This window comes from Aegilops tauschii, chromosome 7 (genome assembly GCF_002575655.3).
Source record: "Aegilops tauschii subsp. strangulata cultivar AL8/78 chromosome 7, Aet v6.0, whole genome shotgun sequence".
Lineage (NCBI taxonomy): Eukaryota > Viridiplantae > Streptophyta > Magnoliopsida > Poales > Poaceae > Aegilops > Aegilops tauschii.
This window is the reverse complement of record NC_053041.3, coordinates 218,306,041-218,329,393: the sequence shown is the minus strand read 5'-3', so window position 1 is coordinate 218,329,393 and position 23,353 is coordinate 218,306,041. Positions and strand designations below refer to the sequence as shown.

Sequence of the window (23,353 nt, the reverse complement as noted above, 5' to 3'; positions counted from 1 at the left end):
CGGTTGAAGCTTCAGCTGGCCTGACTATTTCTTCAGGCGCAACACTAGTGGTTGCCCTGGCAGGGTCATCAGCGGCTGGAATGCTGTCATCAGCCCTGGTACTAGCAGTTTCATCAGCAGCCTGATTTTCATCAGCGGTGCTGGCATGCTCTTCTGTAGGCTGAGCGGATGCCTCAGCCTGAGGAATTTTTTGTTGCGTTGGGGCTGCAACATTTCTAGTGAACTTCTAAGTTATCTTCACAAATCTGACTTTGGCTCCCAGCCAGTCAGCATAGTAGCAATCAAATTCATCACTCACTTTCTTGATCTCTGATTGTAGAGCTACAAGCTCTTCAGGTGAAAGCTTTAGAACATTTTGCTTCAGAAAGCGCTCTTTCTTGTATTGCGCTTTCTTCACCTTCCTCCCCTATTCATATTTCCATTTCTCTTCATCAATGAAGGCAGTCAACACATGACTTTGACCAGGAGTGAGGTTCATCTCAGGCAGAGGTGTGTTGGGGTCCTTGTGCCATAAGTCGATGAAGTCGAGGATCAACTTTGGATCCAGCATCAATGGCACATTACTGCCTTTGGCTCTAGCGGCCCTGTGCTACCTGTGTCTGATGATTTCAGCAAGTTCTTCATCATCAGCTTCATCATCATCAGAAGGCACATGGAAGGCGACCTGCTTCTTGTGAGGACTTGGTCGAGAACCTCGTCCAGCAGTGGCCTTAGTCTTCAGCAGTGAGGGGCCTGTTGAGGAATTCAGAGGAGCTGAAGAACTAGCAGAGGCTCCTGAGGCAATGGAGATGCCTGTCGTCCTTTGGCACGAGGTGAGATGCGCAGGTGCTGAGGATTTGGACGGAGGAGTTGAGGACTTTGGAGGAGCTGGTGCAGCTTGAGGAATTTGCCGTGAGGGCTTTGCTGAGGAGCTGGGCCGTGAGGGCATTGCAGATGAGCTTGGCTGTGAGGACTTTGATGCGGAAGCCATGGGCTTGTGTGCAGGCTTCTTTGGCATGGCCTTCTTGGGCTTGCTTGCAGAGGCCTCAACAGCAGCAGCAGCAGAATCTTCATTGAATTTCTTCACTGCTTCTTTTGCCACTTTGGCCAGCTTAGCTTGACGCTTGGCCCATTCCTTTGGAAATTCTTCACCTCTTCTGATGCTAGAGGGATCAGCTTCTTGGCCAGGTGCCAATGGAGGTCTTGGGCATGGAGGGTGTACGGCGAATTTCTTCATGTACTTGGGTGTAACATATCGATATTCCCTCCATTCCCGTGCCCATCTCCTCTCTATCTTCTGTATGCGCACCTTGCGCTCATTCTTGGTTCCCCAGGGGGTGTGCAGTACCATGCATAGATGTCATCAGGGATCTCAAACGCAGTGTTGACTTCCGGTTTCTTTCCTCCCTTTTGAAGTTTCTTGCCGTCAGCCATTTTCTTCAGCTGAGGATTTTGAACCATTGAGTTCTCAGATGAGGTGAGCAACTTTTCTTCGAGGAACGCTGCAAATGAGTTAAGTTGATGAAAACCTAGAGATTCAGCAGCGGACATGTGTACCTGTGAACAGAATATAGTTGCGAAGAATTTGGAGAGGTCATATGCGTTCTCAGAAGTTTTCACAAAAAGAACAAGTTTGAGGAATTTGACCAGATGAGTCTTGAGAAATTTCACTAAGCGTTCTTTGACTTAGGTTCCAGAGTTGTACAAATTGAAAATCCACACAATTGAGGAATCTTGAAGAAAAATGTTGCTTAGGGAAACAGATCAAGAGCAGATGTTATGTGAGGTGTTTAGTGTGTGAAGATTTGAAGAATAAACACCTTTTGAAGATTTTGTAGAAACATAAGAATCAATAAGGGCAGGCAGTAAAAGTAACTTTTATTTACCCTTGACGAAGAACACGACGAACTGGAAGGTGTAGATTTAGAAGTTCGTCAGTTCAGATCTTCCATGCCCTAACTCGGCAGAGGAAGACAGCTACGGCGGCGGCGGAGTGAAGAAATCCGCGGCCGGCGCGAGTACGATGGCGACGAGGTGAGGCAGTGAAGCTCTTCCTCACCGGCGACAATGGAAGTAGCGGTGGCACTAGGGTTTGAGAGCTTGAGCGAGGGAGTGAGGTTGAGCGGAGTAAAAGCGAAGTGAGGAAGGGAGGGGGTATTTATAACCAAAGTGAAAAAACTGCGCGCCCAAGGAAATTGGACGAATGTGCCCCTGACCCTTCTCATTCGCGTGACATGTGTCACCCATGTACTGAGAGGTGGCAATCGTGCGAGATCGTGGGTGAATAGGATAATATATCGTGGAGTGTGGAATGGTTTGAGCGGCAAAACCAAAAATTCAGATAAGATAAGTTTTAAAGTTTCGTTCACACATTCTTCAGCTGACAAGGACACAGTGAAGATTTTGAACGAGTTTCAAGTAGAACGCACATGAAGAATTTGTGAACAGACTGTTTGAGGCTTTTGTACATGCCTGTCATATACAATTCCTTCAGCCCTGCATCATTAGTGATACTAGCAATGTCCTCAGATGAGGAATTAGTGATAGCAGAGGCAGGTGAAGAATTTGTAACATTAGAAGCATTTGAACATTCAGGTGAAGAATTAGCAGATTCACGTTCAATGCACTTCAAACATGGAGGAATGAAATCTTCCTGAGCAGCGATGATTTGTTGAGCAAGAAATGAATCGCGCTCCTTCTGAAGATCTTCATAACTCACCCTTAGCTTTTCAAGATCTTGCTTTCTTTGAAGAAATTCATAAGAAAGCTTCTCATGATCAGATAAGAGAGTGTTATGATGACTTTGAAGGTTGTCAAACTTAGACTGAAGTCTCTGAAGACTTTCAGTCAAGGTTTTAGTGTGATCCATTTCTTCACCCAACATATCATCACTTTTGTCTAGCATGTTTTGAACCTTTTCAAAAGCCTTTTGTTGTTTCACAGCAATCTTAGCAAGTTTAGAGTAGCTAGGCTTGAGGTTTTCATCAAATTCATCCTCACTTGATTCAGAGGAGGGATATTTGAGTACCTTGGCACCCTTTGCCATGAAGCAATAGGTGGGAGCGTAGTCATCATCGTCGTCTTCAGCCTTGTCGTAGAAGCCATTTTCTTCAGTGTTGAAGATGGACTTGCTGACGAATGCAATAGCGAGGGCTAGGCTCGCCACACCCGATTCTGACTCCTCAGATGCCTCCTCTTCCTCATGTTCCTCAGATTCAGCTTCAGAATCCATTTCCTTGCCAATGAATGCCCGAGCCTTCTTAGAGCTGCTCTTCTTGTGAGATGAAGACTTCGAGGATTTTGATGATGAAGACTTTGAAGATTTCTTCTTCTTCTTTGAGTCATCATAACTGTAATCCTTGTATTTCTTCTTCTTTGATTCCTTTTCCCACTGAGGACAATCTTGAATGTAGTGACCGGGTTTCTTGCATTTGTGGCATAGCCTTTTCTTGTAGTCATGGGATGAGGAATCATCACTCCTTGAGGATTTTCCAAAACGACCACGTCTTGAGAACTTCTGAAATTTCTTCACGAGCAATGCTAGCTCCTGGCTTAGTTCTTCAGGATCACCAAGGCTACTGCCAGAATCTTCACCTTCAGATTCAGAGAATGCCTTGGCCTTCAAGGCACGCGATCTACCATAGCTCAAACCATAGAGATCTCTCTTTTCAGCAAGCTGGAACTCATGAGTGTTTAGCCTCTCGAGGATATCAGCGGGATCAAGTGACTTGTAATCTCCACGTTCTTGTATCATCAGTGCCAGAGTATCAAATGAGGAATCAAGCGATCTCGGCAGTTTCTTCACCACCTCATGGTCGGTGATGTCAGTAGCACCAAGTGCTTGAAGCTCATTTGAGATGTCAGTGAGGCGATCGAAGGTTTGCTGAACATTTTCATTGTCGAGTCTTTTGAAGCGGTTGAAGAGATTGCAAAGAATGTCAACTCGAGGGTCACGCTGAGTTGAGACTCCTTCATTCACTTTGGACAGCCTATCCCGGATAAGCTTAGCAGTTTCCAAAGCACTCACTCTGCCATACTGCCCTTTACTCAGATGGCCACATATGATGTTCTTGGCTTGAGAATCGAGTTGCTTGAATCTCTTCACATCAGCAGCACTCACAGAAGGTGTGACAGAGGAAACACCATTTTCCACAACATACCAGAGATTGTTATCAATTGCCTCAAGATGCATTCGCATCTTATTCTTCCAGTAGGGGTAGTCCGTCCCATCGAAGGTAGGACACCCAGCAGAGATCTTGATCATACCTGCGGTCGACATAACTAAAACTCCAGGCGGTTAAACCAAAATCACACAGAACAAGGGAGTACCTTGCTCTGATACCAATTGAAAGTGCGTTAAGTCGACTAGAGGGGGGTGAATAGGTGATTTTTATGAATTCTTCACTGAGGAATTTCAGGGTGAGGAAATTACTAAGCGAAGAACTACTTGCAACGGAATAAGTACTCAGATGCAGACATAACATAACATAAGCACAGTCATTATGATGAAATGAACAACAAACACAGAGTACAGAAAGCGTAAGCACAGGATAAAACAGAATGAAGACAAACAGACTGAAGAAATTGAACTAAGGAAATTTAGAAAGTCTTCAGTCAAAGTCTTCAAACAGATATGAAACAAACACACAACATAGTAATGAGGAAATGAAAGAGTTGAGGAAATAGAACCAGTAGGCTTGGTGAAGACAATGGTTTGGTAGACCAGTTCCAACTACTGTGACAGTTGTACGTCTGGTTGGAGCGGCTAGGTATTTAAACCTGAGGACACACAGTTCTCACCATATTCTCCTTGAGCCAAGGTCACACAGACCTCTCCCAATCACTCGTGGTAAGTCTTCAGGTGACTTCCAAACCTTCACAAACTTGGTCACTCGGCGATCCACAATTTCCTCTTGGATGCTCTAGAACATGACGCCTAACCGTCTGGAAGATGCACAGTCTTCGAAGGTAACAAGAGTCGGATCCACGCAGGATCAATCTCTTCAGTGATGCTCAATCACTTTGGGTTTGTAGGTGTTTGGGTTTTGGTTTCCTCACTTAATGATTTTAGCTCAAAGTCCTCAGAGGATGGGATGCTCTCAAATGACAAGTGTCAGTTTCTCTCGGAGCAGCCAACCAGCTAGTGGTTGTAGGGGGCGGCTATTTATAGCCTAGGGAGCAGCCCGACATGATAAGACATAAATGCCCTTCAATGATATGACCGTTAGGTGGGTAGATATTTTGGGACAGCTGGCGCGTAGCATAGCAACGGTCGGAACTTTGAGGCTCAAATTCCTCAGGGCTATCATGTTCCTCACTTGTAGGCAATCTGCACTGGCAAATTCCTAACTCCTTAGTCAGAACAAATTCCTCAGGACCAGAAGAACTTCATCTCTGTCACTGAAGAAATTGACTGAACTGTATGAGATTTCCAATGGCTTCACTCGAAGGGATTGGTAGGTGTAGGATTTTGAGTTGAGCATCACATGGAAATTTTTCCTTAGTATTTCCTCGACCCCCTTTAACAGTACGGTGTTTCCTATGACTGAAGAAAGAGAAAATGAAACTATGAAAACAAAAGTCTTCACGCTTCATGTTCCTCGAATGAATACCAAGTCTTCAAGGTCACACCAATTTCTTCACTTTCAAAGTCTTCAGAAATCCAAAGTCTTCAGTTGAAGAACTTCATTTTTAGGGGCGACTTTCTCTGTAAACATCAAACTCCTCATAGACTTATAGACCTGTGTACAGTCACAAACGCATCAGTCCCTTAACCTATAAGTCTTCAATACACCAAAATCACTAAGGGGCACTAGATGCACTTACAATATGGCAACTTTATTCCAGTCGTAACGTTTTCACTGTGAAGTGGGGCCGTAGTTGAGCAAACCGACCATCGGCAAATCCCCACCCCGCCCATCGCGTGTCGGCTGAGTTTAGCATTGGAAGAGAGAAACGAGGGAGAAGAGCTAGCTGTAGCATGGATGATGTTGTCAGATGGGACTCGTGTTGATAGAATAGGAGTACTGAGCACTCGTACCTCTTTTTTTGAGGACAAAAGTAGTCGTATGTCTAGTACCACTAGTTGGGTGCGTGCGATCTATACTTGTCATCACTTTAGGTCTCCTTTTCAAACCGCAGCTACGCTTCACGGTACATATTTTTTCATGTATTTATCCTCCTATATGTACTCATAGGCTATTTCCACGTGCTCCCTTTTGCCGGCATGTGGGACATAGAGCATTTGGGTCGTAGTGCATGCACGACTCGGAGCATATGCCGGGGTACTTTACATTTCAGACCTCACGAATTACATGCAAACCCCCCGCAGAAGAATAAATAAATAAATTACTACATGAAACCGGATTATTTTCGTAGAAACCGGAGCACGTTCATTAAATTTCGGACATAAAACGTTTATAAAAAACGACCGGACCTAAACCAGTCTAAGGGCCTCTTTGATTCGCAGGATACTCGAAACACAGGAATGGGGAAAGTATGATGGCGATGAACCGAGACGAGGAGAACTCTAACTCAGTTAGAGGTTAGAGTTAGATTCTAACCCTGAACTAACTCTAACCAAAGAGGTGTATGGATGGCAGGGTTAGATTGACAATAAATGTTCTTTCTCAATCATTTGACTACTTTGGACCCTATTTCCTGCCGGATTTGGTGTGGCCGGCTCTTGTGTGGCCTCCTCCCACTCACAATTGACATAAACGAACCATCTTTACAAATCAAGCATGCAAAACATGATAAATTTTACTTTGTCCATACAAATGAGATATCCCACTTAAACATACAAGTCGTCAGTCAAGCTTCACAAAAAAAATACACTCCATGAAACAAAGCATAAGCTAACTCATCACGGAAGTCATTCACGATAGGGAGGGAGCCCGGAGCCCCTCACGCACCCAGGGAGGAGCTCGTCATCGTTGCTCTGGAGGAAGGCTCTGTAGAGCCCAAGCCCCGGGAACCCCTCCGACGCCGGCGCTTGCGAGTTGAGGTCGACACCGGCATGGGTAGCAGGGCCGCTTGCCGACGACTGCGAACCGAATCTTTGGGCCTCTAGAAATAATGCAAGCCTGAAACTGAAATACCTAGAAAGGTGAACTGAATCTTTGGGCCTCTAGAAATAATGCAAGCCTGAAACTAAAATACCTAGAAAGGTGAACTGAATCTTTGGGCCTCTAGAAATATTTTTTACCTCCTCAAGCAGCATCAAACAATTCCATGCGTGCACCACAAATCTATACCAAGTTTAATCAGGATCTACTTTTCCAAATTAGAATTAGCGCTAGAGCAAGCAAGATCAATGATATGGCTGTGAGACAAAGAAGGAACGAACAAACTCACCCCTCTCGCGACCTCCCTGGTAGATGCGCCGCTGCCGCGCATGACAGAGGGAGAAAAACGACCGGTGAAGGGGGAGCGGGGCGAGCTTCGGAGGCCGGAGGGAGAGGGCGGCCGGAGGAGAGAGAGGGCAAGCGGCGGAGTGGCGCTTGGGCGGGCGGCTCGATGGGGAACAGAGAGGAGTCGTGCGAGGACGGGGGGGCAGAGGGAGCGATCTGGTGCGGGCAGGGGAGATTTTTTTAGTTCTCTTTTAGTGGGCCCGAGGAGAACTAACCCAATTAGAACCTCTCCACTGGGCTAGTTTTTTTAGCTGGGTTAAAGCAAACTAGCTCAAACTAACCCCTCCTATTTGGATACTTTGAGGCTATTTCAACCCAAACTAGCTCTAACTCAGGGATCCAAACAAAGAGGAGTAGTAATGTACATGCTACAGTCTGGACCGTAGCACATTGTTTTTTATGGCCATATCACCACATTGTTTTCTACTGCTGGTTCACTGGGCTGTCGTGGTTCGCACTGCTGGTTCACTGGGCTGCCGTGGTTCGCACTCCTCCGACGTGAGTAGTAGTACTAGTATATACACTATATATACTGCATGATTTTTTGCTCCTTCTTACTACGTACTTCGCCGACATGTGGGAGAGCCAGCATCCGGGTCGACGTGTCATGCACCAGATTAGAGTGCGGAACGGAAGGGGGGCATCACCCCGGTCGTAGCGCCAGTAATTCATGACTATAGTGAGTAGTCATATCACAAGTCTTTCCAGCAGTAACGTGCCGTCCAATCGCACAGCCCGACCTTTCCAGCAGTAAGTAAGTTGAATCCGCTACTCCCTCACCCTCCTCGCCTCTCTGTCAAACCGCCTACGCGAAAACTGCCGCGCGTACTGCCCGAAAAAAGCCCCGCCCTCAACTTTTAACTACGCGAAAATAGTTCGAGCTTGTTCATTCTATATAAATACTAGTATTGTATGTTTATTCACCCGTGGGCCCGGGTTGTTCAATGAATGGAGGGCCAGGGAGCACAAGTGAACAATACTACTACTACTAGTAAGTAGGAGTCGTACAGTTAGTCACCTTAAATAGAGAGTTTCTTTTCTTTAATGCCATGTACACAAATTGAAACGCTTGTTGTGGAGAGAAAAAGATAATCACTCCACTATATATGTACGCAGGGGCCTTAGCGCTTGCTTTACTAGGGTTGCTCTCTTCATTCTCTCATCCTCTCCAGATCTAAACAAGACAGCGGTAGCGACATTTTCTCTCTCCTCACCGCTGGTTGCTACCTCTTGAGCATGCGTTGGTTTTCCCTTGAAGAGGAAAGGGTGATGCAGCAAAGTAGCGTAAGTATTTCCCTCAGTTTTTGAGAACCAAGGTATCAATCCAGTAGGAGGCCACACGCAAGTCCCTCGTACCTACACAAACAAATAAGAACCTTGCAACCAACGCGATAAAGGGGTTGTCAATCCCTTCACGACCACTTGCAAAAGTGAGATCTGATAGAGATGATAAGATAATTTTTTTGGTATTTTTATGATAAAGACTAAAAGTAAAGAAAGCAAAATAAACGGCGACAGAAATAGCTAGTTGACGGGAGATTAATATGATGGAAAAAAGACCCGGGGGCCATAGGTTTCACTAGTGGCTTCTCTCAAGATAGCATAAGTGTTACGGTGGGTGAACAAATTATTGTCGAGCAATTGACAGAAAAGTGCATAATTATGAGAATATCTAGGCATGATCATGTATATAGGCATCACGTCCGCAACAAGTAGACCGACTCCTGCCTGCATCTACTACTATTACTCCACACATCGACCGCTATCCAGCATGCATCTAGAGTATTAAGTTCATAAGAACAGAGTAACGCATTAGGCAAGATGACATGATGTAGAGGGATAAACTCAAGCAATATGACATAAACCCCGTCTTTTTATCCTCGATGGCAACAATACAATACGTGTCGTTTCCCCTGCTGTCACTGGGATCGAGCACCGCATGATTGAACCCAAAGCTAAGCACTTCTCCCATTGCAAGAAAGATCAATCTAGTAGGCCAAACCAAACTGATAATTCGAAGAGACTTGCAAAGATAACCAATCATACATAAAAGAATTCAGAGAAGATTCAAATATTGTTCATAGATAATCTTGATCATAAACCCACAATTCATCGGATCTCGACAAACACACCGCAAAAAGAGTTACATCGAATAGATCTCCAAGAAGACCGATGAGAACTTTGTATTGAGATCCAAAGAGAGAGAAGAAGCCATCTAGCTAATAACTATGGACCCGAAGGTCTGTGGTAAACTACTCACACATCATCGGAGAGGCTATGGTGTTGATGTAGAAGCCCTCCGTGATCGATGCCCCCTCTGGTGGAGCGCCGGAGAAGGCCCCAAGATGGGATCTCACGGCTACAGAAGGTTGCGGTGGTGGAAATAGGGTTTCGTGGTGCTCCTGGATGGTTTCGGGGTACGTAGGTATATATAGGAGGAAGAAGTAGGTCGGTGGAGCCACGAGGGGCCCACGAGGGTGGAGGGCGCGCCCAGGGGGGTAGGCGTGCCCCTTGCCTCGTGGCCTCCTCGTTGATTTATTGACGTCCACTCCAAGTCCTCTGGATCACGTTTGTTCCAAAAATAACTCTCCCGAAGGTTTCATTCCGTTTGGACTCCGTTTGATATTCCTTTTCTGCGAAACACTGAAATAGGCAAAAAAACAGCAATTTGCACTGGGCCTTGGGTTAATAGGTTAGTCCCAAAAAATAATATAAAAGTGTATAAATAAGCCCATTAAACATCCAAAACAGAATATATAATAGCATGGAGCAATAGAAAATTATAGATACGTTGGAGACGTATCACTGGTCACAGATCCGGCCGGATCCCTTCGGCCGGTATGTGCAGAGGACTAAGGTGCATCATTCACGCGGTCATCACCGGCGAGGGAGAAAACCCACAGCTGCCGGCGGGGCCCGATCCTCTGCCCGTGTCGTTCTCTCCGACACAGAGCCGACACGGGAGGTCCTCCAACCCTTCTTCCTTCCTGCCGTATTGTGTGCAGATCCGACCTGTCGCCGCCGACATCCCGACGACCCTCAGGTATAAGTTCTTCAAAAGTGCTTGCTCTACTGCCCCAGCTCCCCACGTGTCTGCATGTGCATCTTTTTCTACTTCCATCAGCTCTTCCAAATCTACCTAAATTTTTAGTATTATTAGAGGTAAAGCTACTTCATGCATTCGAATCTAGGACTTGGTTCAAACAACGAAGAAAGGGGGGAAAGTCGTAGCATGAATCTAGGACTTGATTCAAAGAGGAAATAACAGGGGAAAGTAGTAGAGACCAGATACCCAACTGGTCTAAGTACAAACTGGATAAGGAACAGATCTATTATTGGTTGAAAAAACGATAGAAAGTGGCGGCTGGTGGACAAGTCAACAGAGTATGTTCAGGATTATATTTGCTGCCCTCACATAGTAAAAGGTCTCCAGGATTAGATTTGTTGCCCTCACATAGTAAAAGGTCTCCAGGATTAGATTTGCTGCCCTCACATAGTAAAAGGTCTCCAGGATTAGATTTGCTGCCCTCACATAGTAAAAGGTCTCCAGGATTAGATTTGCTGCCCTCACATAGTAAAAGGTCTCTAGGATTAGATTTGCTGCCCTCACAGAGCATGAACAAACTCGGCATCACCACTTTATGCCTCCTTGTAGGTACATTGTGCTGATGCGTCCACTGTCGCATGTCCTTATACCAACTTTTTGTTGTTGATAATGTAAGGGCGCATGTAAAATGAAGCGATCACGCTGTTACCTTAGGGACATGTCTAACCAATGTTATTGTTAATCTAATGCCTCCAGTGATATGATGCAATTAAACTGTGTTACAAATGGTACTCCTGCTGTTTTGCCCAGTATGATAAGTAAGTTCCTTATTTTACGCTGCTGAGTGACATGGTGTCCCCACAGTCCCATGCCCTTAAACCAACTCTTTAGCTGTTGTTGATTTACTGTATCTTGTAAACAAGCAATGCCACCATTAAAGTAATCCCATATTTGACGAATGTCATTGTTGATCGTAATGCTTTCGGTAACATGAAGCATTGCTGACGTTTTAAAATTTCTATTGTCCTTGCGTGATTGCCATGAACATAATTAAGATGCTTCTTTTCATTTCGTGTATGTTCCGTATATTCTTATTGACCAACAACTATTTACTTTCTATCTTTTTGTGCAGATAGGAATATCCATTTCACCTTGTTGCTATTGTGACTTTTTGGTGAACTGCACAAAACACTTTTTTTGGAATGAGTGTCTTGTGCAGTTCAACTAAAATGTCACGTGGGCAACATCTCTCAATTTTTGTGGAACTGCACAAAATGGTGACTGGAGTTTCCAAAATCTCCATCAAATTCTGCTGGTAATCTCGTGCAACATTTTATTAGCCTTTGCAAGATGAGTCGTCACTGTCACCACAATGGCACTTTATTTTAGTGGAACTGCACAAAAGGAGAAGCAAATTATAGTTGCACCTTACATGAGCAGGACAGCCAACCTTAATGTTGCTCAATTTTTGTGCAACTACTAAAGAAGAACCTGCCAGCTCACGAGAGCAAGTACTTCTTGCTAGCTGAATGATGCAATCTTTGCTTCATTTCAGGTGAACTGCAGAAAAAGGCGCATGAATTGAATCATGGATCTCCAGGCTGGCCTCATTTGAGTGGAGTTGCAGGTTCACCACATCGAGTCGTGGCGGCATAGGGCCCCTCACACCGGTCAGTACCGTCCTTTATCAACATGATTGTGCTTTGTCATAATGTGCTAATGTTCTATTTTTTAAATAAAGCTATTCTATCACAATATTTTCTCATTTTGGAAATAAAGTTTGCTTCAACTAGTGCCACTATTATAGTAATCATGCTCTTTCTTATCTGTGCAAACAGGAATACTCAATTACGGATGTTGTAATGGTCAAGAGCATTCGCCAAGTTCTTGGGTTGTATGACACGGCTAGCCAAGATGGATCTAATCCGGATATTCAGTTTATCAAAAGGCTCTAATGGGTTGGTTCTGAATCTTGCAAGCTGGGAATCAATGAGATGTGTAGGCATCTTTGTTGTACTTATTGTTTGAATCTTATTTGTTGGTTCTGAATCTTGCAAGCTGGGAATCAATGAGATGTGTAGGCATCTTTGATGTACTTATTATTTGAATATTATTTGTTGGTTCTGAATCTTGCAAGCTGGGAAACATAGCATGATGATGCAGAGGACAGCAACCATAACAAATTGTTCAAACTTGGTAGTATTATCTGTGTGAAAGTGCGACAAATGTGTTGATCGTGTGCATCCTGAGAACAATAATTCTAATTGTTGTGCATGTTGATCCTGTGTCACTGATAGAACGAGCCAATGCATTGCTTGTTTTAAGAATAAATTTCTATTAAAGCTAATTAAATTTAAGTAAAGTGACCACTAACACTTGTTATTACAGTACTAATACAGACCCGCTCGTGAACCGACGTGTGGCGGGAACAGGTTTCTTAATGGAGGCATTCGAATGCGTCGAGGATGCATGTTCTGTCGGGCGTGCAGCGAGCGAGGGAGGGGTAGTAACTGTTGTTGCATGTACACACTCAGTTTACTGTTGAATCCGGTTCCCCAAGAGCTGAAAAACGAACTACTGCCACCGCCTATCCACTCGTTCACTTGAAGAGACTCCAATGGCGATCCGAGGGGTGAGCCTGCTAGATATGGACTTTAGCAAGGAGTTCACCTTTGAGTTTGCCGTTAAGTCCCATGGCTGCACCAAGTTGAATGTGATGTACACCAACGATCCGGACTTGGTGAAGCTCTGCCTTGCCGAGTTCAAGCAGTACCTACAGGACAAGAAAGCACAAGGTCGCAGGACTAGACCTTGTGCCCATCCATTCGACTCCTGACAGGGACCAGCGGATCGCGGTCGCCCAGGTATGCGTGCGGGACGAGGTTCTTGTCTACCACTATTGTAGGGCCATCAGAGGTTCTGGAGCATTCGCCCGTTTCATCGGCAGCGCCGACTGCACCTTCGCTATGGTGGAGAGAAGGAAGAACGCGACGATTCGGCCATCTGGTGCAACAAGCTTGTCGACATCCAGAAGCATACAAGATCATCGGTAACGGGCAGGAGAAGGACTCCGTGGTTGACCTCGCCGAGACCATCATCGACCCCTGCTACGCCAACATGAAAAAAGACAACGATACCAAGGACCTGAACACGTGGGAGGTACCTCTAAATCTAGCCTACATAACCTACACAGCCAAGGACGCATACGCATGCTACGACATGTACAGGCATATCTTGGACATGAGGTCGTGTCTGCTTCCCGTAACCGACGAGTACACGGACAGCCGCAGCGTCATGATCAAGCGTGCCAGGAAGGTCTAGATGTTGTACTTTATCTGTTTAAGCACCTTTATCATCTGAGTGTTTCATGCATTAGCCTATGTGTCGTAATTATCTGTTTTGTACAAAATATTTCTTCTAAGAACCATTAACCTGTTTGTGTTTTTTTAGTGGCTATTTGCTTATGTATGTAACTAGTTCACTCGGCTGTCGTGCTTTGAATCTCCTTCCTCCCAACATATTCCCCTTCTCAGGTGGACCCAACAGGTCTCGTACACAAACATATGGGACCAACCACCTATCCATTTGTATTTCTTTATTTTGTTCAATCTTTCGTCCTCTTACTATACAGCGGCTGGCCATCATAGCCTATGGCGTTGGCCAGGCCATCCCTCTACTCCCACACATTGTCTGGCGGCGGCAGCTCCACCGACCCACCCTGCACCCGAACAAGCCAACCCTCGTTCTCCCCTCCGCCTGCGTCTTCCCCCGCTCTGACTCGTTCGGTCCGAGGTCTTGACGTCGTCCTCCGCCTTGGTGCTCTCGCGGCGGCGGCGCTGTCTGTCGTTCCCAACATGGTCAGCAAAACAAGAGGAATCGGGAGACAACTGTTCGTCGAGAGGCTGACAGTCCCGGGCCCACCAGGTCCATGGCCTAGGTTTTCTTGTTTAACATGGGCAGCCCATGACATGTTTCAACGTTTTTTGGATCCAGCAGGTATCAAGCGGCCTCTGGGCCTCCCAACCTAGCTTGTCTATAACATCAGCAGCCCAAGATGTTTGTTTTTTCAAGACGACGCACAACTCAGTTCTATTTTTCTATAAGAATGCAAAACTGAACCTATGTCTCCCTTCTATAATAGTGTATATATATATATATATATATATATATATATATCTTATTTTATTACATATATATATATAATAGAAACAACATAAGGTTCTGTTAAACCTGCCGTTCGTCCAACCATTTTATAGACCTTCCCACTTCCTTTATTTTTTGTTTTCATTAATCCTATATCTAATTTTCTCCCACTTTCTTTTTCGATGTAAACTGAGTTTTCTCCTAGTACTTTTCCCTAGAAGCAACTCAACTGTCCCACGTCTAGCCTAAAAAATAATAATACCCCACGTCCTATTAAATCGTCAAATTAAAATGATATTTTATTTCGCAAATTGAAAGTTCTTACAAAATAATAATAATAATTGTTTATATATAACTTGGCAAGTTAACTCCTAGTGATTGCGTACATAAGCTTGCAAAGATTTTACTGACCAATGCAGTAATAGACGTGCAATCATGTGTTTATGTTTGTATAACATTTCTCCCTCCAGCCCAACAAGTCCGCGGATTTCGAGAAAAATGCAAATGGGCTTTAAATTCTACCATAATATATAAACCGGCTGCATAGTTTCTACATCATTGTTTCACTCAGCCCACCAAATGGACTAAAAAACCAAATGGACTGGCTGACATGTGGGCCAGTAGGTCGAAGCCTAAGCACTTTCGCAAAAAATAAAAATACAAAGGTCGAAGCCTAAGCAAGGCGTTGGATTTACATCCAACGGCCGGCATTCTTCTTCAATCTCTCGTCTTCTTCCCCCAGCGCTGCCGGGACCACCTGCTCCAGCCTCCGGCGTCCAGCGGCGCTGTTTTGCGCGCCTCGCAGCGAAACGCTACCCCGCCGACGGCCAGGCCATCCCTCCACTCCGCACCTCCTGTTATTCTCTGCCGAGTGTAGGCCCGCCCCACATCCGAACCAGTCAAGATTCCCATTCTTCTCCGTCTGCGACTCCACTGCCGCGTCTTCCCCATCTCCGGGTCATTCCAGTCTGGGGCCTCGCCGTCGTCCACCGCCTCGCTGCGCTCGGTGCGGCGTGGTCAACAAAAGAGAGTCATCGGAAGAGGACTGCACGTGGAGAGCCTAATGGCTGGGACCCACGAGGTCCATGGGTCGCACGCAAGGAAAGTTCCTCCTTATTAAGCTGAAAAAAAGTTTCCTCCCCTTGACAGCTGGGACCCGCTGGCTGTATCTTCGCACGGAAGGAAGTGCCTCCTTGTTATGCGAAAAAAACTATTCCTCCCGATGACAGCTGGGACCCGGCAGATTTGGTCGCTGACTTGTGGGCCTACTAAGCGGACGTGTACGTAGGGCTTTGTCAACTTAATCAAAAAATTATTCTAGCAGCTGGACCGTTGGATGTTAATCCAACAGCCGTGCTCCTTCTTCAACCTTTGTTTTTGCTCCTGTCTCCCGTGGGCGGCAGTGCTGCCGCGCACCGGAACCAGTCAAGTTTCCCACTCCTCTCCATTTGCGACTCCACTACCGCATCTTCCCCATCTCCGGGTCGTTCCAGTCTGGGGCCTCGCCCTCGTCCACCGGCCTTGGTGCGCTCGGCACGGTGTGGTCAACGTGGTCAACAAATGAGAGTCATCGGAAGATGACTATACGTGAGAGGCTGACAGTGAGGGTGCACCACGCCCATGGACGCATGCATGTATCTGCATCCTTTTTACCCTGAAAAATAATGGTTTCTCCCCTTGACTGCTGGGACCCACCAGCTACATCTTCGCACGCAAGGAAGTGCCTGACAGTCGGGACCCACCTGGTCAAAGCGTACATAGCGTTGTCATTCTGGTCGCGAACGTGTATGTACATACTGGTCGATCAGTCTGTCTGCAGGCTACAGCGATGAACCATGGCCAAGTAAGGAAGGGCACATGTCGTAGTAGAGGCGCGCACGTAGCATGTACACGTACGTACAGCCAGGGTGCAATAAAGTAAATACGGCCACGTACGTACATACGGGCGGGGTCTCGAACGCCTACCCGCGCATACGTACGGCCAGGGCTCGTGTACATGGCTGGGTCGGAACGGAGAAACTGCGTCGTCGTGTTCATCGGGGGCCAACCGGCTTGGACGGAACAGTCGATCGAAACAAGGCATGGCGTACCGCAGAACGGAGGAAATGGCCTTGTGTTCGATCGGCCACGGTCGAAACAGGACCCTATTCATCGGGAGGGGTCTCGCGTACCGCAAAACGGAGGAAACAGACTTCTCTTGGACCTCCTACAGTCGAAACGGAGTCCTGTTGATCGAGAGGGGTGTGGCGTACCGCAAAACAGAGGAAACGGACTTGTGTTGGAGCGCTACGGTCGAAACGGGGGTCATGTTCATCGGGAGGGGTGTGGCGTACCGCAAAACGGGACTCCACGGGATACTGCTCATTTCCACCGTCGACTGCCTCCATGGGCTACTGTTCATCCACCGTCGACCTCCTCCAGCCTCCACCTGCAACTGTTCATCCACGGGTTCCTGTTCATCCAGCCTCCACCGCTCCTCCACCGGCTACTGTTCAACCAGCCCTCTCCATGGGGTCCTATTCAACCACCCCTCCACGGGCTACTGTTCATCCAACCCTCCACGGGGCCATCCTGTTCATCCAGCCCTCCACGAGGTCCTGTTCATCCACCCCCAACCGGCTCAATCGATCGGGGTCATGTTCATCCAGCGGCAATGGCCTCTACTACCACGGGGCCCTGTTCATCCACCCCCCCCCACCGGGAACTGTTCATCCAACCCCCCAACAACGCTCACTGTTCATCAAGAGGCAGCATCGATCGGCTTCAGTTAGCAGCAGTAGCGAAGGAATCACTTGGGTTCAGTTAACAGCAAGGGATCGATCGGGGTTCAGTAACTAAGGATGGCAATTTTACCCATGGGTATGGGTACCCGCGGGTACCGTACACGCATGGGCAGGGTATGGGCACACTTTTATACCCATGGGTAGTACCCATACCATACCCGTTAAGTCATGGGTAGGGTACGGGTATAGCCTTGTACCCACGGGTATACCCATACCCTTCCCATTTGTGAACTAATGTTAATTTGTCATTAACTTGTCATGTGACTCGTCTACTCCTATTGACATAATAGTATGTTGTGGTTTCTAAATTTTGATATTGGTCATTTACTCATCTACCTGTTACTAAGCTGAGATAATTGATTTTTTGTCAAATGTGCTATTAATGAGCATAAAATTGTGAACAACTTATGTACTATTTGTTCTACCCGTTGGGTACCCAATGGGTACGGGTACCCGTCGGGTATGGGTATGGGTAAAGTTTCATAACCATGGGTACGGGTATGGGTAGAATTCTGTACCCACTGACTATACGGGTATGGGTATGGTATTGCTCTACCCTGCCCATACCCTACCCATTGCCATCCTTATCAGTAATGTAGCTAGTGCAATCGCTCGGGTTCAGTTAGAGCTCAACGCCTCGCTCGGGTTCAGTTAGAGCGCAATGCCTCGCACACACGCGCGTACGTGTATGAGAGAAACGCGCAAACCTCCGTTCATCGCTCGGCCCCGACCACCCACCATAACCGGGAACTCCCCGATATTTTCCTCGCCCTTGCTTCTACCATGTTTTTTCTGTCATGGATGGCCCAAAGAATGTCATGCAGCTGCGTCTCCAGCCCGCCCAGGACGAAAAGCCCATTTTCTGTCATGATTTTTTGTCATAGAAGTAGGAGCCCACCACATCTATGATGATACCGGGGTTTGTCACAATTATCGTCATAGAAGTGTCATAAGCATGACAGAAAAAATTCATTCGGCCCAAAATGTCACGGGCGCGTCTTTTTTTGTAGTGAATGAAGGAGCCCACTGGAGGTCTCGCGGCCCTCACTATGACCTCCTGATACGTCTCCAACGTATCTATAATTTTTTATTATTCCATGCCATTATATTATCATTCTTGAATGTTTTACAATCCTTTTATAGTCATTTTATATCATTTTTTGTACTAACCTATTGACATAGTGCCCAATGCCAGTTGTTGTTTTCTGCATGTTTTTTACATCGCAGGAAATCAATATCAAACGGAGTCCAAACGCGGCGAAACTTTTTGTGGATACTTTTTGGACCAGAAGACATCCAGCGGGCCAAAGAAGTACCAAAGAGGGAGCCCGAGGTGAGCACAAGACACCAGGGCGCGCCTGGAGGCCCAGGCGCGCCCTGGTGGGTTGTGCCCACCTCGGTGGCCTCCCGAACCGCCTCTTTGCTCTATAAATACCCCAATATTCCAGAAACCCTAGGGGAGTCGACGAAAATCAATTCCAGCTACCACAAGTTCCAGAACCACCACATCCAATCTAGACACCACCACGGAGGGGTTCATCATGTCCATTGGTGCCTCTCTGATGATGCGTGAGTAGTTCTTTGTAGACCTACGGGTTCGTAGTTAGTAGCTACATGGCTTCCTCTCTCTCTCTCTCTTTTGATTCTCAATACAATGGTCTCTTGGAGATCCATATGACGTAACTCTTTTTGCAGTGTGTTTTTGGGATCCGATGAACTTTGAGTTTATGATCAGATCTATCTTTTTATCCATGAAAGTTATTTGAGTCTTCTTTGATCTCTTATATGTATGATTGCTTATAGCCTCATATTTTTCTCTGATATTTGGGTTTTGTTTGGCCAACTTGATCTATTTATCTTGCTATGGGGAGAGGTGCTTTGTGATGGTTCGATCTTACGGTGCTTGATCCCAGTGACAGAAGGGGGACCAACACGTATGTATCGTTGCCATTAAGGATAACAAGATAGGGTCTATTTCTACATAAATAGATCTTGTCTACATCATGTCATCGTTCTTATTGCATTACTCCATTTCTCCATGAACTTACTTAATACACTAGATGCATGCTGAATAGCGGTCGATGTGTGGAGTAATAGTAGTAGATGCAGGCAGGAGTCGGTCTACTAATCTTGGACATGATGCCTATATAACGATCATTGCTTGGATATCATCATGATTATTTGAAGTTCTATCAATTGCCCAACAGTAATTCTTTTACCCATCGTTTGCTATTTTTCTCGAGAAGCTACTAGTGAAATCTACGGCCCCCTGGTCTCTTTTTTATTATATTTTCCTTCGCGATTTATTTTTATTTACTTTTATTTTCAGATCTATTAAACCAAAAATACAAAAATACCTTGCTGCACTTTATTTTATTTGGCGATCTATCTATCAATTTATTACAACTTTCTCACGTCCTCTTGCCAATTTTTAGCGCTGTTGCCCGAAAGGGATTGACAACCCCTTTAATACGTTGGGTTGCGAGTATTTGTTATTTGTGTGCAGGTGTCATTCACGTAGTGTTGCGTGGTTCTCCTACTAGTTCGATAACCTTGGTCTCATCACTGAGGGAAATACCTACCGTTGTTGTGCTGCATCATCTCTTCCTCTTTGGGAAAATACCGACGTAGTTCAAGCAAACATCAAAAGGAATTTCTGGCGCCGCTGCCGGGGAAGTCATCACCAACATCTATTAGGTTCCTAATCACAAATCGCATCTCCTTGCAATTTACATTATTTGCCATTTGCCTCTCGTTTTCCTCTCCCCCACTTCACAAAAATTTGCCGTTTTATTCGCCCTCTTTTTCGTTCGCCGTTTTCTCGTCAGATCTGTTTTTGAGTGCAATCTTGTTGCGTAGTCACAATGACTCAAGAGAACACCAAGTTGTGTGATTTCTCCAATACCAACAACAATGATTTTATTAGCACTCCGATTACTCCTCGCACCACTAGTGCGGAGTCTTGTGATATTAATACCGCTTTGCTGAATCTTGTTATGAAAGGTCAATTTTCCGGTACTCCTAATGAGGATGTCGCGTCCCATCTTAACACGTTCGTGGAATTATGCAACATGCAAAAGAAAAAAGATGTGGACAATGATGTTGTGAAGTTGAAATTATTTCCTTTTTCTTTGCGAGATCGTGCAAAAATTTGGTTTTCTTCTTTGCCTCGCAATAGTATCGATTCTTGGGATAAGTGCAAGGATGCTTTTATTACTAAGTATTTTCCGCCCGTGAAAATTATTTCCCTTAGAACCCAGATCATGAATTTCAAGCAACTTGAACATGAGCATGTTGCACAATCTTGGGAAAGGATGAAATTGATGCTAAGGAATTGCCCAACTCATGGGTTAAACCTTTGGATGATCATACAAAATTTTTACGCGGGGTTGAATTTTGTTTCTCGTAATCTTTTAGATTTTGCCGCTTGTGGTACTTTTATGGAAATTACTTTGGGTGAAGCCACCAAATTGCTTGATAATATCGTGGCAAATTATTCACAATGGCATACCGAAAGAGCTCCTACTAGTAAAAAAGTTAATTCGGTTGAAGAAATTTCTTCTTTGAGTGAAAAAGTTGATGCTCTTATGAAATTGGTTACTAATAAAAGTGCTCCTATTGATTTTAATGATGTGCCTTTGTCTACTTTGATTGAGCAAAATAGTGATGCCATATATGTGAATTTTATCTCGCAAAATAATTTCGATAACAATGCTTATAGAGGTAATTTTAATCCTAGGCCTTTTCCTAGTAATTCCTCTAATAATTATGGTAATTCCCATGGCAATACTTCTTATAATAATAATAGGAACACCTCTGATCTTGAGAATAATATTAAATAATTTATCAATACTCAAAAAGTTTCCAATGCTACAATAGAAGAAAAACTGAATAAAGTTGATGATATGTCTAGGAGTATTGATAGAATTTCTCATGATGTAGAAAATCTCAAGATGAAATTTTTTGTGCCTAAGGTTGAGGAATCAATTAAAGCTCTTTATGTTTCTATGTATGAAAGTAAGAAAAAAACCGCTATGCTTAGAGTTAGAAGAGAATTTTTAGAAAAAAGCGTTTTCTAGTGATTGCTTTCATAAAAATGATGAAGATCTTAAAATGATTGGTGTTTCGTCTATTGATTCTTTGTTTAGTAAAGTTAAGATTGATGATAAAGGGACTGAAGAAGAGTCAACTTTAGCTAGAATGCGTCCCGATAATGCGGAGGGTGAAAATCTTGTTGAGCAAATTGGTAAAAGTGGGTTTGAAGAGGTCAAACTTTAACTAGTGATGTGCCCACTCTTTTGGATTACAAAGACTTTGATTATGATAGTTGCTCTTTGATTGATTGTATTTATTTGTTGCAATCCATGATAAATTCACCCCATGCTTATGAACAAAATAAAGCTTTTACTAAACATATTGTTGATGCTTTGATGAAAGCTTTGGAAGAAAAATTGGAATTAGAAGTTTCAATTCCTAGAAAATTACATGATGAGTGGGAACCTACTATCAAAGTCAAGATTAAAAATTATGAGTGTTTTGCTTTATGTGACTTGGGTGCTAGTGTTTCTACAATTCTGAAATCTTTATGTGATGTGCTTGGTCTTACCGATATTGAAGAATGTTCCTTGAATTTGCACTTGGCGGATTCTACTATTAAAAATCCTATGGGAAGAATTAATGATGTTCTTATTCTTGCAAATAGGAATTATGTGCCCATAAATTTTATTGTTCTTGATATTGATTCCAATCCGTCTTGTCCCATTATTCTTGGTAGACCGTTTTTACGTACTATTGGTGCCGTGTTTGATATGAAAGAAGGCAATATTAAATTTCAATTTCCACTAATGAAGGGTATAAAACACTACCCTAGAACAATAATTAGGCCACCAAATGAATCAATCATGAGGGCATCTTATGGATCTAGAAACAAAGATGACAATACTTAGATCCTTGCGTTAGGCCTAGCTAGGGGCGTAAAACGGTAGCGCCTGTTGGGAGGCAACCCAATGAATAAAATTTATTTTTGTCTTTTGCTTTCTATTCTTGAGTGTTTGCACACTTATGCTACTGTTATGATTGTGTTCTTTGTGTTTTAATTAGTGTTTGTGCCAAGCAAAGCCTTTAGGTTCATGTTGGGTGATAGTTGATTTGATCTTGCTGAAAAACAGAAACTTTTGCGCTCACGAAAATAATTATCATTTTTAACAGGAGCGTGATAAAATACCAATTATTTTTGCAGAATATTAATATACAAATTGCTCACGCGGTCCTAATTTTTCAGAATTTTTGGAGTTACAGAAGTATTCGAAATATCCAGATTGCTACAGGCTGTTCTGTTTTTGACAGATTCTGTTTTCTTTGCGTTGTGTGCTTGTTTTGATGATTCTATGATTTCCTTTGAAGAGTTTTTGCCATAGAAAAGTTGGAATACGGTAGATAGAATGCAAGAATAAAATATTAATGGGTTTGCAACAGTACTTATAGTAGTGATTTGCTTTCTTATACTAACGGATCTCACGAAGGTTTTGTTGAGTTTTGTGTGATTGAAGTTTTCAAGTTTGGGTGATGTTACGATGGATGAAGGAATAAGGAGTAAGAAGAGCCTAAGCTTGGGGATGCCCATGGCATCCCAAGCTATTATCCAAAGATAAGCAAGCAACTAAGCTTGGGTATGCCCGAGTGGCATCCCCTCTTTCTTCTAACGACCATCGGTATTTTACTCGAAGCTATATTTTTATTCGTCACATACTATGAGTTTTGCTTGGAGCGTCTTGTATGATATGAGTCTTTGCTTGTTTTGCCTTTTGTTTTAAGTCTTGAATTCTTGCTGGACACACCTATTCGAGAGAGCCAAAATTATGCCACGACTTGTTAGAATTGCTCTCTATGATTCACTTAAATCTTTATGAGCTATGGAATTGCTCTAGTGCTTCACTTATATCTTTTTTAGCACAGTGTGCTTTGTTATTTTTGAAGAAATGCTCTCATGC

At 44.4% G+C, this 23,353-nt stretch overlaps 1 protein-coding gene across 1 annotated transcript; it reads right to left on the bottom strand.

Moving 5' to 3' along the window:
• Positions 1–226: 226 nt before the first annotated feature.
• Positions 227–3,733, bottom strand: LOC141027051 (uncharacterized). The gene is made up of 2 exons (XM_073503972.1): positions 2,894–3,733; positions 227–406 (listed from the first exon to the last, which is right to left on the bottom strand). Exons 1-2 carry the CDS (start codon positions 3,731–3,733, stop codon positions 227–229), a joined length of 1,020 nt encoding a protein of 339 aa, XP_073360073.1.
• Between the last annotated feature and the right edge of the window lie 19,620 nt (positions 3,734–23,353).